Source organism: Oryx dammah, unplaced genomic scaffold (assembly GCF_014754425.2).
Source record: "Oryx dammah isolate SB20612 unplaced genomic scaffold, SCBI_Odam_1.1 HiC_scaffold_2, whole genome shotgun sequence".
Lineage (NCBI taxonomy): Eukaryota > Metazoa > Chordata > Mammalia > Artiodactyla > Bovidae > Oryx > Oryx dammah.
Genome location: NW_024070186.1, coordinates 74,443,235 through 74,463,135, shown reverse-complemented (window position 1 = coordinate 74,463,135; position 19,901 = coordinate 74,443,235). Strand labels below are relative to the sequence as shown.

Below are 19,901 nucleotides of genomic sequence, written 5' to 3'. Positions count from 1 at the left end.
GGACAGAATTACTGATTGTTCAGAAGCACGACTATACATGAAAGAACGCTGAAAAATGAAAGCACTATACAGATTAAGAGATGACAGTACCTCTGAGAATACAGGAGAAGCTTTTTAAAAGAAGCATACACACATAAATAAATTAAAAATCTCTTACCTAATATATACAAGAAGCTTGTTGCCCATAACAACTTGCTCATCTAAAATAGAAAAGTATCTTTAGCAATTCTCTCTCAAAAGCTTTTCAGAAGTATAATCTCTATGTGGAAACAACAACTAACAACAAAAAAACTTTGGCATTTAAGGTGCTCTAGGTTTACTCCCAAACAACAGAAAAGTGAGATAAGACCACTTTAATTAATACTTTTTTTTTTTTAGAATTTCTAATAGATTCTTTTCACAGACACAAAATCAGTCAGTCATTCAAGGGTACACATACAATAAAAGGTGTAAACCTTGTATAGGGATCTATGTATTGTTGGCGTAACTAATAGCTTGGGCCAAGATAAAGTGTTGAACAGGCAATGATTTGACAAATTAACTAATTAATATTAAGGTATAATTATAATGCCTTCTCATTTGTAACATGGACTCTTACTACCTACAATATTCTAGGCTAGAAAGGTCATTGTTCACAAATGTTTAAGAAACTTAAGACTAAACACTCTTTATGACCTTTTGTATCCTAAAGTTATGTCTAAGATGTAACATTTTGTAATCTGGTAGTATAAATTTATTTCTTGGTTAAAAGAAACTGGAAACATAATTAGACCAAGTTTTAGGCCAAAAGATCAAAGTTAACAAAGAATAGTATAAGAGCATCAAGAAGGGGTGAAGTGATCAGCAATCCTTATGGCTGGTAGGAATTTATGGTTGGTAATACTGATGAACTGAAATTTTTGACAAGAATACTGGAATAATGCAAGCAAGTGTACATATCTTAATCAATAATCCTTTATAAAGACTCCAAGTCTGTGTTGTTGTACATGCAAATAAACTTGAATTACTCAAAATTACATGAATAATTACATTCTGCTTCAATTCCAAACATTTTTTCCAATCAATAAACTTTTGCTTTTGTAGAGAAGTTTTAATCATGTTACAGCAAAATTGAGATGGAGGTATAGAGATTTCTTGTATATCCCTCATTCCTACACCACACAACCTCCACCACTACCAACACCCTGCACCAGTGAGACCTTTCTTGTCATCAATGAACAAACACTAGCGTATCATTATCACCTAAGTCCACAGTTTACATGAAGGCTCACTTTTGCTGCTGTACACTCTATAGTGTATCATTCGCTCAGTTGTGTTCAACTCTTTGTGACCCCATGGTCTGGCCATGGAATTCTCCAGGCAAGAATACTGGAGTGGATTGCCCATTCCCTTCTCCAAGAGACCATCCTGACTCAGGGAACAAACCTGGGTCTCCTGCATTGCAGGCAGATTCTTTACCATCTGAGCTACCAGGGAAGCCCTGTACACTCTATGGGTTTTGACAAATGTATACTAACATATATCCACCATTATAATATCACAGAACAGTTTCACTGCCCTAAAAATCCTCTGCTCTACCTATTTGTCCCTCCATTCCCTTTAACCCCTAACAAACGCTGATTCTTTTATTGTCTCCACAGTTTTGCCTTTTGCATCATGTCATATAACTGGAATCCTAAGTTGTCGCCTTTTCAGACCGGCTTCTTTCACTCAGTAATGCATTTAATTTTCCTCCACATCTTTTCATGGCTTGATAGCTCATTTATTTTTGGTTAAGTCGCTCAGTCGTGTCTGACTCTTTGCGACCCCATGGACTGTAGCCCATCAGGCTCCTCTGTCCATGGGATTCTCCAGGCAAGAATACTGGAGTGGGTTGCCATTTCCTTCTCCAGGGGATCTTCCTGACCCAGGGATCGAACCCAGGTCTCCTTAACGATATTTCATTGTATGGATGTACCAAGTTTATTCACTCATTCACCTACTAAAGAACATCTTGGTTGCTTCCAAGTTTAGGCAGTTATGAAAAGAGCTACTATCCACATTTGTTGTGACGCCTTTGTGGAGATCGATTTTCAACTCCTTTGGGTAAAGGAGTGCAGTTGCTGGATCATACAGTAAAAGCATGTTTAGTTTTATAAGCAATTGCCAAACTGTCTTCCACAGTGGCAATACCATTGTGCATTTCCACCAGCAATAAATGAGAGTTTCTATTGCTCCACATCCTAGCCAGCATTTGGTGGTGTTGGTGTTTCAGATTTCAGCCATTCTAATGGGGGTGTGTGCTGGCATCCCATTGTTGTTTTAATCTGTAATTCCCTAATGGTGCTGAACATCTTTCAGTAGGTTTACTTGTCATCTGCATATCTTCTTTGAGATGTCTGTTCAAGTCTTTGTTCATTGTTTAATTGCGTTATTCATTTTCTTATTGTCAAGTTTTAAGAGTTATTTATATATTTTGGATAAGAGTCTTTTGCAAATATTTTCTCCCAGTCTGGATTACCTTCTCATTCTCCTGATGTTGTCATTTGCAGAGCAGAAGTTTTTACTTTTAAAGAAGCACGGCTTATCAATTACTTCTTTTATGGATAATAATCTTTCTTTCATGGATAGTGCTGTATCTAAAAATTCATTACCATGACTACAGTCAACTAAATTATTGCCTGTGTTGTCTTCTAGATATTTTACAGTTTTGCATTTTCCAGTTATGTCTATGGTCCACTATGAGTTAATTTTTGTGAAAGGTGTAAGGTCTGTGTCTAGATTCACTAGATTCACGTTTGCTCCTTGGAAGAAAAGCTATGACCAACCTAGACAGCATATTAAAAAGCTGTCACTTTGCAGGTGGATATCCATTTTTCCAGCACCATTTGTTGAAAAGACTATCTTTATACCAAAAGCTTCTTCAAAGATCAGTCAACTATGCTTAGAGAGTCTATTTCTGAGCTATTTTGTTCTACCGATCTATTTTTTTTATTCTTTTGCCAACACCACATTGTCTTGATTATAGTGAAAGTGAAGTTGCTCAGTCGTGTCTGACTCTTTGCGACACCATGGACTGTAGCCTATCAGACTTCTGGATCCATGGGATTTTCCAGGCAAGAGTACTGGAGTGGGTTGCCATTTCCTTCTCCAGCGGATCTTCCTGACCGAGGGATCAAACCTGGGTCTCCTGCATTGCAGGCAGACACTTTACCCTCTGAGCTAGGTTTACATTAAATCTGAAAGTTAGGTAGTGTCAGTCCTCCAACTTTGTTCTTCTCTCTCAATACTGTTTTGGCTATCCTGAGTCTTTTGCTTCTCCATATACATTTCAGAATAAGACTATTAATATCCAAAAAATAACTTGCTGGGATTTTGATTGGGATTGCACTGAACCTATAGATCAGTTTGGTGCAAAATGACATCATGACAGCATTGAGTCTTCCTATCTATGAACACAGAATATCTCTCCATTTATTGAGTTCCTTGATATCTTTCATCAGAGTTTTGTAGTTGTCCTCATTTAGATCTTGTACATACCTTGTCAGATTTATACATAAGGGTACTAATGTAAATGGTATTTATACCATGAAATACAATGAAATTAAAAAGACTCTTGCTCCTTGGAAGAAAAGTTATGACCAACCTAGACAGCATATTAAAAAGCAGAGATATTACTTTGTCAACAAAGGTCCGTCTAGTCAAAGCTATGGTTTTTCCAGTAGTCATGTATGGATGTCAGAGTTGGACTATAAAGAAAGCTGAGTGCCGAAGAATTGATGCTTTTGAACTGTGGTGTTGGAGAAGATTCTTGAGTGTCCCCTGGACTGCAAGGAGATCAAACCAATCTATCCTAAAGGAAATCAGTCCTGAATATTGACTGGAAGGACTGATGCTGAAGCTCCAATACTTTGGCCACCTGATGCGAAGAACTGACTCAGTGGAAAACACCCTGATGCTGGGAAAGGCTGAAGGCAGGAGGAGAAGGGGACAACAGAAGATGAGATGGTTGATGGCATCACCAATTTGATGGACATGAATCTGAGGAAGCTCTGGGAGTTAGTGATGGACAGGGAAGCCTGGCGTGCTGCAGCCCACGGGGAGGCAAAGAGTCTGACACAACTGAGGGACTGAACTGAACGGATAAATGGCAGTGTGCTTTTATTTTCGAATTCCACTTGTTCACAGAAGGTATATAGTAAAGTGACTGCCTTTTGTATATTAACTTTATATCTGCAAACTTGCAACAACTGCTAATCAGTTCCAGGAGTTTTGGGGTCAATTCTTTCAGACTCTCTACATAAATGATCATGTTACCTGTAAACAGTTTTATTTCTTCCTTCCCAATCCATATACCTTTTATTTCCTTTTCTTATCTTTTTACACTAGCTAAGACTTTCAGTATGATGTTGAAAAGCAGTGGTATGAAAAGGACATCCTTGCCTTGCTCCTCACCACTAAGTTTCTCACCAATAAATATGACATTAGCTGTAGATATTTTGTAGATGTTCTTTATCAAGTTCCACAAGTTTTTCTCTATTCCTAATTTGCTGAGAGTTTTTATCTTGAATAGAAGTGGAACTTTGTTAAATGCTTTTTCAGCATCTACTGATATGATCATGTGATTTTTCTTCTCTCATTCTCAATGTGATGAAATACATTGATTTTCAAATGTTGAAGCAGCCTTGCACACCTGGAATAAACCTCACTTGGTTGTGGTATATAATTCTTTTTATAACTTGACAGATTCAATTTGCTAATATTTTGCTGAGAATTTTTGTTTTTATATTCATGAGAGATACTGGTCTATAGTTTTATTTCCTTACAATGTCTTGGTTTTGGTATCAGGCCTCATAGAAAAAGCTAGAAAATATTCCCTGAGTTCCGTCTTCTGAGAGATTGTAGACAATTGGTATAGTTTCTCCCTTAAATTTAAGTTTAGCAAAATTCATCAGTAAAACACACTGGACCTAGTGTTTTCTGTTTTAGAAGGTTATTAATTACTGGCTCAATTTCTTTAATAGGTATAGGCTTATTCAGATTATCTATTTCTTCTTATGTGAGTTTATCTTTAAAAAAATTGGCCTGTTTCATTAGGGTTATCAAACTTATGGGCATAGAATTATCCATAATACTCTTCTATTATTACTCTTCTAATGCCCATAGGATCTGGACAGCTATCCCTTCTTCCATTTCTGACATTAGTAATTTTGTGTCTTTTCTCCTTCTTATCCAAGCTAGCCTGGCTAGAGGCTCAGATTTTATTGATCTTTTCAAAGAAAAAGCTTTTGGTTTTCACCAACACCCCCCACCCCACATAAACAATTTTCTCAACTGATTTCTTATTTTCAGTTTTATTAATTTCTCTCCAAATTTTCATTATTTTTCTTCTGCTCACTTTGATTTTAATTTGTTCTTTTTCTAAATTCCTAAGGTAGAAGCTTAAGAGTATTGATTTTAGATTTTTCTTCTTCTCTAATATATGCATTCAATGTTATAAATTTCTCTTGAAGCTCTGCATTAGCTGCATCTCACAAATTTTTTAAGTATTTTCATTTATTTCAAAATACTGTTAAATTTCTCTTGAGATTTCTCCTTTGTCCATGTTTTATTTAGAAGTGTGTTGTTTAATCTCCAAGTATTGGGAGACTTCCCAGCTTTCTTTCTGGAGAAGGAAATGGCAACCCACTCCAGTACTCCTGCCTGGAAAATCCAATGGACAGAGGAGCCTGGTAGGCTGCAGTCCATGGAGTTGCTAAGAGATGGACATGGCTGAGAGACTTCACTTTCACTTTTCACTTTCATGCACTGGAGAAGGAAATGGCAACCCACTCCAGTGTTCTTGCCTGGAGACTCCCAGGGACAGGGGAGCCTGGTGGGCTGCCATCTCTGGGGTCACGCAGAGTCGGACACAACTGAAGCGACTTAGCAGCAGCAGCAGCTTTCTTCCTCTTAGTATTTTCTAGTTTAATTCCATTATGGTCTGAGAGTAGGATTTATATGATTTCTATTCTTTTAAATGTGTTGTGCTTTATGAACCAGAACATGGAGTTTTTTATATTCTGCTTTCATTTTTGCTACATATATACATGAAAGGTAATATTCAAGTTTGTTTCAAAAGGATTAGTTTCAGGGCTACTGAAAAGGGACTAAGAATAAAGAGGGATTAAGACTCTACCAAATGATCTTCCCTGTTCCTGTTCTTACAGAAAGAAAAAACTACAAAACCTAGACCTGATATGAAAAGCTACCTGAAGATATTGAAAAGGGAACAGAAGTAGTAGACAAATCTGGTGGGAAGTTCACATTCTCTGGGAACAGGACAGGCTGGCACCCACACAGTAACTGCACACAGAGGCTGTAACAGAAGGAAAACTAATCTTTCTGGGAGAAGGGACCAGAGAAGTGAAGGAAACCATGAATGTGGGAGAGACTAGTGAAATCTCAAAATAGAAAGAGTCAAGAGGGGATCTTCAAACTACCTACCCATATTAGTGACTGATCCCTAAGCTGCTGTATATGAACAACAGTCAGAGCAGCTCATCCAGAAAGAAAAAGTCAAAACCAAGATGAGAGTTCACCCCTGAAGGTCCTAGAGTAGTTGGTTTCAGTGTGGAGTTCGTGTGCTCAGAGGAGAGGAGACAGGGATGTGCACAAGTAAATTACCATCACTGGAGGTTTGCAGTCTGAGACCAAGTGCAGTCCGTGTGCCAAGCATAGTAGCAGCTGGGGGCTCACGTGGGAAAACCAGCAATCTTTCTGGTTGGGAAGCTCAAGAAGTTAGGTGATATGAACAGTCAACAGACTGACAGAATCTTATAAAAAAGTAAGCCAGAAAGAGGATCTTCAAACTTGATTACCTTCATTTTAACTGACCCTTAAACCACACAGATGGAACAGAATCAAAGCAAACCAGCTAAGGACAAAGGACCTTTTGAGAAGGGACTAGAGCCACAACAGAAACAAGAGTTTGCAATTCAAGCCCAGCCAAGAAAATTACCTGATAAAACAATGAGAAAAAGTTATTGGTGGAAAAAATAACAGAATCCAGAATTTCCATAATGTAACATTCAAATATTCAGGATACAATCTAAAATATTTCATCATATTTCATGTGATGAAACAAGAAAATAAAACATATTATGTTTTTCTTAAGGGAAAAGAAAATCACGTCCAAACCTGAAATGAACAAAATGTTAGAACTGATAAGAATTTTAAATCAACTATTATATTTATCCTCAATGAAACAAAACAAAATATGTTTCATCACATGAAAATCTGAACAGATAAATGAAGAGATGCTGGAGAGAAACAGAAGCAATAAAAAAGAACCTAATGAAAATTACACAACTATAAAATATGATCATGGAAGATAAATATTCACAATGGATTTAACAGCTGAGTTGACATGAAAGAGAGTGAATCTGAAGGCAGAACAACAGAAACCATCCAAGGACAAGGACAGAGAGGAAAAAGGCCAAACCAAACAAAAACAAAAGCCAGAGGGACTGACCTATAAGATGATGGAGGGAGAACCTCCAATACTCTGCTCCTCCATGAAAGCAAAGAGAACACTGGCAGATATGATCAAAATCAACTTTTCCAGAACTCTCAAAATTACTTAAGGCTTCCAATAATCCTAGGAATGTTTAATTCAAGGAAAATGCCTGAATGTCAGTAAGAACAGTGAGCTTCACGGTGGTTTAACACTACCTAGACCCACTCGCTTTTTCCCAGCTTCACCGTAGCTTTGAAACCAACAAACAGTCTTGCAACTGTGGGAGCTGTGAAAACCAGCACCCATGCAACCATTCAAGGGGGCAAAATGGGTTTGGAGTGCCCCGAAAGCCCATCCCTTAGAGAACTATCACTGTTTAACCTATTTGGCAGCTCACTTAAAAGCTGCATTCTAGGGCTTATCTTTTTCTGTCCTGACTCAGAGCTTACTCAAAGCAAACAGCACTATCTTCAGGGATATTTAACTTTACAGGTACCAGAGGTAGTGCACCAGAAGGAACTGATTAAAGACCCACCAGAAAATTTAAAAGGAAAAACTGGAGAATGGAGGTCTTCAGGGGCTTTTAAAATTTCTAAAATATTTCTGGAACTCTAGAAGGACATGGACATGTACAGGTAAAGGGCTGTGGACACATGCAGGAAAGACCTGAAAAGACTTACAACCTATGCCTGACTTTGAGGGTCTGCACAGGCAGGAAGTAAACGCTAATAAGGCAGAATTGTAAAGTGTCTACTGCAGCATCAGAACTCCAAAATAAAATAAAAGCTGACAGACCTAAAATAAGAAATAGATATTTCAAATAGATAACATTTAGATACTTCAATACTCATTTTTCAATAATGGATAGAACAATTAGAGGAAGATGAACAGGAAATAGAAGTCTTGAACAAAACTATAAGCCAACTAAATCTAACAGACATCTATGGAACATTCTACACAACAACAAAACACATTCATTATTTTCAAGAGCACTTGGGATATTCTCCAGAATAGGCCATATGTTAGGCTATAAGTTTCAATAAACGAAAAAAACAGAAACGATACAAAGTACGTTCTCTAAGTACAATGGAAAAAAGTGAGAAATCAATATCAGAAGGAAACGTGAGAAATCCAAAAATATGTGAAAATTAAACAACAGACTTCTAAATAACCAATATCTCAAGGCAAATTATTGGAGAAGGAAATGGCAACCCACTCCAGTGTTCTCGCCTGGAGAATCCCAGGGACGGGGGAGCCTGGTAGGCTGCTGTCTATGGGGTTGCACAGAGTTGGACATGACTGAAGCGACTTAGCAGAAGCAGCAGCAAGGCAAATTAGAAAATACTTCAAGATGAATGAAAATAAAGATACAACAGACACAACTTACGGAACACAGCTAAAGCACTGCTTAGACATATTTGCAGCTATAAACACCTATTTAAAAAAAAAAAAAAAAGGAAGAAAGAGTTCAAATCAATAATCTAGACTTTCACCTCAAGAAACTAAAAAAATAAATAAATAAATCCCAAGGCAAGAAGAAGTAAATAATAAAGGCTAAGCAGAAATAAATTAAAGAGCAAAGAAAAATAATACCACTAAGGTCAAAATTAGTTCTTTGGGAAAAAAACAATAAAATTGACAAACCTTTAGCTAGACAGATCAAGAAGAAAGAAGACTCAAATTACAAATATTAGTAATAAGAGACATCACTATAAACCTTATAAAAACAGAAAGAATTATAAGAGAACACCATAACCACTATATGGTAACAGATTAAATGGACAAATTCCTAGAAATATAAAAAATACCAAAACTGATTCAAGAAGAAATGAATAATCTGAACAGACTTAACAAGCAGAGACTGAATGAGTAATTTAAAAACTACCAACAAAAAATATTCCAGGCTCACATGGTTTTATTAATGAATTCTACCACATATTTAAAGAATTAACACCAATCCTTCAAAACCTCTTCCAAAAGACAGAAGAGTGAACACTCCCCAACTGAGTTCATCAGCAAGTATACCAAGATATCAAATATACTTGATACTAAGACCAAAAAAGAAAAGATATGAAAAGAAAATTATACAACAATATCTTTTATGAAGACAGCCATAAAAAATTCTCAGAAAAATTTAGCAAACTCAATCTTACAACATGTAAAAACAATTATATTGTGACCAAGGGAGATTTATTCCAAGAACATAAGACTGACTTAACATACAAAAATGAATCAAGTTTATAAATCATACCAATAAAATAAAGGATAAAATCCACAAGATTATTTTAACAGATGCAGAAAAAAGCATTTGATAAAATCCAACCATTCCATGTTAAAAACACTCAAATTAGGAACAGAAGGCAACTTTCTCAGAATGATAAGGCCATCTATGAAAAACCAACAATTAACATTATAGTCATGGTATCTGGTCCCCTCACTTCATGGCAGATAGATGGAGAAACAGTGGAAACAGTGGCTGACTTCATTTTGGGGGAGCTCCAAAATCACTACAGATGGTGACTGCAGCCATGAAATTAAGACGCTTACTCCTTGGAAGAAAAGTTATGACCAACCTAGACAGTATATTCAAAAGCAGAGACATTACTTTGCTGACTAAGGTCCGTCTAGTCAAGGCTATGGTTTTTCCTGTGGTCATGCCTGGGTGTGAAAGTTGGACTATATAAAAAGCTGAGCGCCGAAGAATTGATGCTTTTGAACTATGGTGTTGGAGAAGCCTCTTGAGAGTCCTTTGGACTGCAAGGAGATCCAACCAGTCCATCCTAAAGGAGATCAGTCCTGGGTGTTCACTGGAAGGACTGATGTTGAAGCTGAAACTCCAATAATTGGCCACCTGATGCGAAGAGCTGACTCATTTGAAAAGACCCTGATGTTGGGAAAGATTGAGGGCAGGAGGAGAAGGGAACAACAGAGGATGAGATGGTCGGATGGCATCACCAACTCGATGGACATGAGTTTGGGTAAACTCTGGGAGCTGGTGATGGACAGGGAGGCCTAGCGTGCTGCAGTTTACGGGGTTGCAAAGAGTCAGACATGACTGAGCGACTGAACTGAACTGAACTTAATGGTAAAAAACTGAATGCTTCCCCCGTAGGCAGAAAAAAGCTAAGGATGTCCATTCTTGCCACTTCTGCTCAACACTGTATTGGAGGTTCTAGACAGATCAATTAGGGAAGAAAAATAAAAGGAATTCAGATCAGAAAGGAAGAAGTAAAATTAACTTTATTAACAGATGACATGATCATATAGCTGAAAAATTCCAAAGAATCCATTTTAAAAATTAGAACTGGTGAATGAAGGATGCAGATACAAGATCAATATAAAAATCAACTTTACTGCAAATACCCTGGTGGTCCAGTTGTTAGGACTTAACACTCACTTCCGGGGCTGGGGTCCAAATCCTAGTTGGGAAATTCAGATCCCACAAGCTGCTGGTTTAGCCAAAAAAAACCCAAAAAATTAATTTTATTTCTATACACTGCCAATAAACATTCTGAAAACGAAATTTTTAAAAATCCATTTATAATGGCATCAAACTAAGTAAACTAGGAATAGATTCAGCAAAAGAAGAAGTATATGACTTGTACACTGAAAACCGCAACACTGAAAGAAATTAAACAAGACCAAACAAATGGAAAGATAGACTGTGTTCATGGAACTGGAAGACTAATAATGCTAAAATAGCAACACTCCCCAAACTGATCTATCAATTCAAAGCAATCTTCTCTCCAAACTGATCTATCAATTCAAAGCAATCTTTATCAAAGTCTCAGCTGTCTTTCTGCAGAAGCTGAGAAAACAAACTGATTTTAAAAGACCAAAATAAATGGAAAATATATATCCATAGGTTAGAAGACTCTATATTAAGATGGCAATCCCCTCCCCCCAAAACTAACCTATAGAATCAATGCAATCCCAAACAAAATTCAAGTAAGTTTTTTAAAAGAAACTTACAAGAGGATTTTAAAGGTCATTCAGGAAGGCAAAGGGCCTTTTATTTTGAAAAAGAATAAAGCTGGAAGAGTAAAGATACCTGATCTTAAGACCTACTACGAAGTTATAATCAAGACAGTGTGTTATTGGCACTGGGCTTCTCAGGTGGCACTAGCGGTTAAGAACCTGCCTGCCAGTGCAGGAGAGGTAAGAGACAGGAGTGCGATCCCTCGGTCGAGAAGATCCCCTGGAGGAGGACACGGCAACCCACTCCAGTATTCTCGCCTGGAGGAATCCCACAGACAGGGGAGCCTGATGGGCTACAGTCCACAGGGTCGCAGAGTTGGACACAACTGAAGCAACTCAGCACTGACATCCAGGCCAATGGAATGTAACAGGAAGTCTGGAAATAAACTGATACAGTCAGTTGACTTTTGACAAAAATCAATTTTTGGCAGAAAAAAAATTTTTTTCAAAAAAGATGTACAGATAATTCAATAGAAACAAGATAATCTTTTTCAAAAAATGGCAGAGGAACTGATAACTATAGAGGAAAAAGTCCCTGAATTTCACCTTGCATCATATATGAAAACTGACTCAAGATGTATTAAAAACTGAACACAAATACTAAACTATTATATCTCTACTGAAGTCGCTCAGTCGTGTCCGACTCTTTGCAACCCCATGGACTGTAGCCTACCAGGCTCCTCCCTCCATGGGATTCTCCAGGCAAGAGTACTGGAGTGGGTTGCCAGTTCCTTCTCCAGGGGATCTTCCCGACCCAGAGATTGAACCCAGGTCTCCCGCATTCCACGCAGATGCTTTAACCTCTGAGCCACCAGGGAAGCTCTAGAAGCAAACAAAAGAAAAAATCTTTATGATGCTGAGTTGGACAAAGATTTCTTAAACAGAACACCAAAAGTCGAAAACTATAGAAAAACAAAATAAATAAAATGGACCTCATGAAGACTGAAAACTTTTGTTCTTTGAAAAACATGGTTAAGAAAACAAAACAGTAAGCAACAGACTGGGCACAAAATTTTGTGAAACACATATTTTAAAAGGCCTTGTATCCAGACTACATAAGAATTCTAAAAGGCTCTGATGGAGACTTCACACACCCAGAATTCAATAATATGAAGTCAAATAACATCTCTTCTCTACCTTTCTAGAAAGTGCTAAAAGATTTAAATGGATGATTCATACAAAAAAAGATAAGTGTATGGGCAAAAGCACGTGAAAAGATGCTGAACATCACTAACCATGAGGGAAATAAAAATTTACACCACAATGAGATACCATTATCCACCCACTTAGAATGGCTAAATATTTTAAAAGACTGACAATACCAAGTGCTTTACAAATAGCTGTGAAAAAAAGAGAAGCAAAAAGCAATGGAGAAAAGGAAAGATAGAAGCATCTGAATGCAGAGTTTCAAAGAATAGCAAGAAGAGATAAGAAAGCCTTCTTCAGCGATCAATGCAAAGAAATAGAGGAAAAGAACAGAATGGGAAGGACTAGAGATCTCTTCAAGAAAATTAGAGATACCAAGGGAACATTTCATGCAAAGATGGGCTCGATAAAGGACAGAAATGGTATGGACCTAACAGAAGCAGAAGGTATTAAGAAGAGATGGCAACAATACACAGAAGAACTGTGCAAAAAGGATCTTCATGATTCGGAAAATCACAATGGTGTGATCACTCATCTAGAGCCAGACATCCTGGAATGTGAAGTCAAGTGGGCCTTAGAAAGCATCACTACAAACAAAGCTAGCGGAGGTGATAGAATTCCAGCTGAACCATTTCAAATCCTGAAAGATGATGCTGTGAAAGTGCTGCACTCAATATGCCAGCAAATTTGGAAAACTCAGCAGTAGCCTGATGTTCAAGCTGGTTTTAGAAAAGGCAGAGGAACCAGAGATCAAATTGTCAACATCTGCTGGATCATGGAAAAACCAAGAGAGTTCCAGAAAAACATCTAATTCTGCTTTATTGACTATGCCAAAGCCTTTGACTATGTGGATCACAATAAACTGTGGAAAATTCTGAAAGAGATGGCAATACCAGACCACCTGACCTGCCTCCTGAGAAATCTGTATGCAGGTCAGGAAGCAATAGTTAGAACTGGACATGGAACAACAGACTGGTTTCAAATAGGAAAAGGAGTACGTCAAGGCTGTATATTGTCACCCTGCTTATTTAACTTATATGCAGAGTATATCATGAGAAACGCTGGACTAGAAGAAACACAAGCTGGAATCATGATTGCCAGGAGAAATATCAATAACCTCAGATATGCAGATGACACCACCCTTATGGCAGAAAGTGAAGAGGAACTCAAAAACCTCTTGATGAAAATGAAAGGAGAGAGTGAAAAAGTTGGCTTAAAGCTCAACATTCAGAAAACGAAGATCATGGCATCCAGTCCCATTACTCCATGGGAAATAGATGGGGAAACAGTAGAAACAGTGTCAGACTTTATTTTTGGGGGCTCCAAAATCACTGCAGATGGTGACTGCAGCCATGAAATTAAAAGACGCTTACTCCTTGGAAGAAAAGTTATGACCAACCTAGATAGCGTATTCAAAAGCAGAGACATTATTTTGCCGACTAAGGTCCGTCTAGTCAAGGCTATGGTTTTTCCTGTGGTCATGTATGGATGTGAGAGTTGGACTGTGAAGAAGGCTGAGCGCCGAAGAATTGATGCTTTTGAACTGTGGTGTTGGAGAAGACTCTTGAGAGTCCCTTGGACTGCAAGGAGATCCAACTAGTCCATTCTGAAGGAGCCCTGGGATTTCTTTGGAAGGAATGATGCTAAAGCTGAAGCTCCAGTACTTTGGCCACCTCATGCAAAGAGTTGACTCACTGGAGAAGACTTTGATGCTGGGAGGGATTGGGGGCAGGAGGAGAAGGGGATGACCGAGGATGAGATGGCTGGATGGCATCACTGACTCGATGGATGTGACTCTGAGTGAACTCCGGGAGTTGGTGATGGACAGGGAGGCCTGGCATGCTGCGATTCATGGGGTCACAAAGAGTCGGACACGACTGAGCGACTGAACTGAACTGAACCAAGCGCTTGCAAAGATATGGAGCTATCAGAAATCTCTCATACTGCTGATGGGAATGCAAAACGGTATACTCATTTTGAAAAACCAAACAGCAATACTTCAGAAAGTAAAACATGTATTTACTATATAATCCATCCATTCTAATTCTAGATAGTTGTCCAAGAAGAATGAACACATGCCCAAGAAAACTTATTCACAGCTATGCGTCAGCAATGGGGGATAAGAACAACATAAGGGATACCTGTGGTGATGAAACTGTTCTGTACTGTGACTGTATCAATGTGAATATTTGGTTGTGATACTCTGCTTTAGTTTTGCAAGATGTTGCCACTGAGGGAAAATGGGTAAACAGTATGCAGGATCTCTGTGTCATTTCATACAATTGCATGTGAATCTACAATTTCCTCATAATAAAAAGTTTAATTAAAAAATAACAAAACTCATTCACAAATGGAGCAGCATTATTTATAATAGCTCCAAAACAGAAGCAACTAGGTCCTTCTATGGATAAGTAGACAAACCAGTGACAGTATATCCAACCCATGGATCACCATTTTCAGCAACTTAAGGGAACAAAATCATATATGCAACAACATGGGTGAGTCTCAAATACACTGTGCTAAGTGAAATAAACAAAACACCAAAACTAAATACTATGTAATTCTATTTACATGAACAGTAGTTAAAAAAAAAAGGCACAGTAAAAACAGTAGGTCAGAATTGCCAGGGGATGGGACTGTGGGGAGTCGAGTACAAGGGACAGAAGGAAACCTTTTAGTGTAGAATTATATAGCTCCTTCTACAATTTGAATATGTGAGTTGTTACATGACCATGTACAATTATCAAAATTCACACTGTACACATAAAATTGGTGAAATCTGTATTATTTAAATAATGTTTTTAAACACAAAAAAAGAGAAAAACATTAAGGCTTAGAAAATTAATACCTGTTAGCGTCTTTCCTGCATTCAAAGGAGGTGCAATGACTCTGAAAAGTTTCTGCATGAAAATTAATAGAAGAACAATCAACATCATCTTTAAAAAAATTTTCAAAAAATAATTAAAATCTTATGCTATAATCACCTTTCTCTGATTGAATTAGTCATTTGCTATTAAGATTAAATATAAAAACTTTTAATGTGGACATAAACTGTTTCAGTAGGATCACTAGGAAATAATCATTGTTGTCATATTCCTCACTGAAAGAAACCATTTAACAAATACCAGTTAGAAGAAAGTCTTTGTTGAGAGCATTATTTCTAATATAAGCTATCCTTAGATTCCTAAAAGAGCTTTATTTTAAAAAAAATACTAAGCAAATCAAAGGATTAGCAGCCCACCAAAACAGTAAGATTACTATAAGCTGAAAACATGTGAACAATCAGCAGCCACAGAAAAAGACATCGAAATGGAAGCAGAGCCTATGAAAATACAAGATTAATGGCAAAACTACGCTGGCCTTCCTGGGAGGGAGTTTACTGTTTTGGGAGAGGACAGGCCTTTAGCACTGGGAAGTGGGGCAAATCCAACTATTCATTAGTACCCAAAAGCCCAATAAAGCTCTTCATATTTTCCAAGGAAACCTAAATCCCTCCCCTCACACCCCAAGTTTCATTAAACTGGTAGATAAGCCTCTCCCTCTGGCTGTTTAGTGATTCACTCATTTCTGAGTTCTCCCAGGACAAGTGTGAAGAAACCTTGTCTTTTCCCCCGTCAATCTGTTCATTGTCAGTTAATTCACAGTCTTCTCCCCACCATTCGGATTTCAGTTGGTAGAGGAAAAGTTTTCCCTCCCAACACAAGGCACTATTATATCAGAAGCAGCCAAAACTAGAACTAAGGAAAGATTTCAGAGGCTATGGTAATCAACTCAAATATGATGACACTGTCAGTCTAGAAAAATTAGAAAATTTCAAAAGGCAATACAGTTCCTCTTTAAGTTTTTAGTTCACATTAGCATATAGTTGATTTACAATGTTGTGTTGAGGGAGGAAAGGAACAGGCTGAGCTGACTCCATCTTGAAAAAAGAAGGAAACTCCATCTTGCACTTTCAGTGAGCTCTGGACTTACTTATGTGCCTGGTAGCCAAGGGGATAACATACCTACGGCCAAACTGGCCTCCTGGACGTGACAAACACCAGATTCCAAACCAAGATTTCCTGTTGCCAAAACGAATGTAATAATCCCCTATGTAGTCAATCACCTTTGTAATCTTTATGGCGCCCATTGGTGTAGGATACAAGGTATAACTAGCTGACCCTTCTGATTATGAATCATGGCTATAACCTGATTTTATCTCCCTTTAACACTTTCTAGTCTAGGCTTAAGGAATTTGGGGATGTGGGGTGAGCAGTACACTTAAGGTATATAACGTTTTCACAAAAGTCAGTCGGGGTCCTTGGCTAAGAGGAGACTCTGCCTTGGGCCCACTGGTGTAATAAACTGCACTCCACTATCTGCACTGTCCTTCTGAGTGAGTTTGCTTCCCGGAACGTGTGGCAACAACAGTGTTAGTTTCAGGTGTACAGAAAAGTGATTTAGTTATACATATACATATATCTATTCTTTTTCAGATTCTTTTAATTTGGACCTCTTTAAACTGAAATAACTAAACTTTAAACACTGAATAGTGATTTCTTTACAGGCAGAGAATTATAAAAGGGCAATCACAGGATGCCTCTAACTTCCCACTGCTAAAATCTCCAAATAACTATTTAATAACAAATACCAAGCTCCTGCTGAAAGTCATTAAACTTGAAAACTACTCAACAAAAAACAAGGCAACCTCAACAGTAAAGTGTTCCATCTGAGATGCATAGCTATAAATACAAACCAGATTCTGAGCAATAAAAAATCCACACAAAACAAAAACTTCAAAAGCAGCAATAACAAAACCCCACAACCATTTTTATCAACATAGAATGCATCAAATCAGAATCTGTTTCCAGGGATTATTTTGAGAGAAACTAGAAACTGCATTAATTATTCCTAATTGTGGTTTAAAAATGGAGAACATTTTTGCATGCACAGAGGTCATGGACCTCACTGAAGAGGCAGCTGAGAGGTGTTCAAATGTTATGAATACTTATTTGAAACACAGACAATCAAAATCAAAACCAGTGCAGGAAGGCTGTGGCACTCATCTGGAAAATGACCAAGAGAAAAGAAGTACACAAAACTTAAGGAGTTATGAACTAAACGGATACTCACCTTCCAAGTGAAAAGAAAACTGAAATATCATGGAATGACGGCTGACTTAAATAATACTGTAAATGCTTTCGGATGTTCACTGAATATGCAAAAATCTTGACTGGACGCCTTCAGGAGATGCCTGGATCTTCTGACCCAGGTAATGTAGTCACTAACAACACAGTGGGCTGGCAGGGCACTACATGCGTGCTAAGCTGTCGTGTCTAACTCTTTGAGACCCTATGGACCGCAGCCTACCAGGCTCCTCTGTCCATGGGATTCTTCAGGCAAGGATATTGGAGTAGGTTGCCATTTCCTCCTCCAGGGTATCTTCCCGACATACCCACAATCCATAACCCTTAATTCTGTCTTCAAATTTAAAGGAACTAACATGATGGACACAGGTTTGTTTCTTTAAAAAATAAACCCAAGTGCTTTTTAGGTGCTCTTTTCTAATGGTAAGGATAATAAGAAATTCTAATGAATGCTAGAAAATTCTGAAATGGGAAAAGCAACTTAGCTATTAACAAATAATGACTTCTCACCATTTTCAGGAGTTTCCCCTAGCAGAATATAGCTACAAAACAGCATTACTTAATAGTAACATTACTCCATATAGAGTAATAGAGTATTACTGTTATAGAATTGAATAATTATTCATTATTAATAAAAAATAATTATTCCATAGTATAGACTAAATTTCTTATAACTTTTGGAAAAGCTACAATAATATGAAAGTCTTTTAGAAAAAAACTTAAGAGTCTCACAGGGACTATTGTTCCCCGGGATTTAAACACCTACTTATGCAGATAAAAAGAATGCAATGGCATGTAGGTATAGGAAGGTATAAAATTATAAAGACTATCTAAAGTCCTGAACAACAATGGGTGCAAGTCTAATAAACCTACAAGACAATTTAAAGTGAGTAGATGAAAACAAACTATTCAAAGCAAATGGAGAGAAGGGAAAAAACATTAATAGACAATATTAAATATGTGTACAAATTAGGAAGAATCTTACCTCCATTGGACTAATAAATTCATTCATGCCTCTGTTGTAGACATAGATCATAGCATCATATAGTCGATTTTCCCAACACATGAGAACTATCTGTAAAAAGGAAATGTTGCTTGGTCCATACAATTTAGTAAGTCTCACCAATTATTTTCCTCAAAGCTTTAATTATGGGGAAGATTTTGAATTCTCTTTCCTAATTTTTCTTATTCCTTCTCTGAAAAAAAATCTGAAATTAAAGTACTCAAACACAATACTAGGGTAAGAGCTGTTGTAGGTTCAATGTTACTTTAAATGGTATAATAGCTACTTTTAAACATCCTCCAATATATTATTTTATTTCTTCTCTATCCTCCCCCTTTCCATATCCATTCTACCTTTGGTCTCTAGTTCTACAAATATTTACTAAACTTTTATATTCAGTTCCTCTCCTTGGCATTGGGATAATACGTAAGACAAATCCAGATCTGTCTCTACCCTGACAGCACTTCCATTCATCCTGGACACTCACCAAAAGAAGGGGCACAAAATGGTATGTGAATTATGATTTGGGGAAGATACTCAATTATGCAAATAGTTCATTTACAAATGTGGTAAGTCTATAAAGGAACCTGTCTTGGTCTGGTGTATTCAGAAGGTCATCCCTGAAGGAGCAATATTTAAGTCACCTGTAAAGCCCTGACTTGAAGTATGGAGTACATCATACTCTGTTCCTATGAGACCTAAATTATAGTACTGAGTGACAGGAGAAGACTGAAGTAGAAGAGCAGAGGTCAAAAAAGGGGAATGCTAAGGGACAGCCAAAGAGGTTCAGAGGACCTAATGAATGCATGAAATTAAAAGACGTTTGCTTCTTCGAAGAAAAGCTATGATAAACCTAGACAGCATATTAAAAAGCAGAGACATTACTCTGTCATCAAAGGTCCATACTGTCAAAGCTATGGTTTTTCCAGTAGTTACGTATGAATGTGAGAGCTGGACGATAAAAAAAGGCTGAGTGCCAAAGAATTGATGCCTTCAAAATGTGGTGCTGGAGAAGACTTTTGAGAGTCCCTTGGACAGCAAGATCAAACAAGTCAATCCTAAAGGAAACCAACTCTGAATATTCACTGGAAGGAGTGATGCTGAAGCTCCAATACTTTGGCCACCTGATATGAAGAGCAGACTCAAAGCATGACTGATTCATGGACGTAAG

At 37.6% G+C, this 19,901-nt stretch overlaps 1 protein-coding gene across 3 annotated transcripts in view; it reads right to left on the bottom strand.

Moving 5' to 3' along the window:
- VPS8 (VPS8 subunit of CORVET complex) overlaps positions 1-19,901 on the bottom strand; it is a 300,505-nt gene that overhangs the window by 178,622 nt on the left and 101,982 nt on the right. For all 3 annotated transcript variants that reach the window (XM_040252398.1, XM_040252383.1, XM_040252391.1), the window contains 3 exons: positions 18,713-18,802; positions 15,450-15,501; positions 158-200 (listed from right to left, as the gene is read on the bottom strand). In XM_040252398.1, the coding sequence (XP_040108332.1) occupies positions 158-200; positions 15,450-15,501; positions 18,713-18,802 (185 nt within the window). The remainder of the gene's footprint in view (positions 1-157; positions 201-15,449; positions 15,502-18,712; positions 18,803-19,901) is intronic.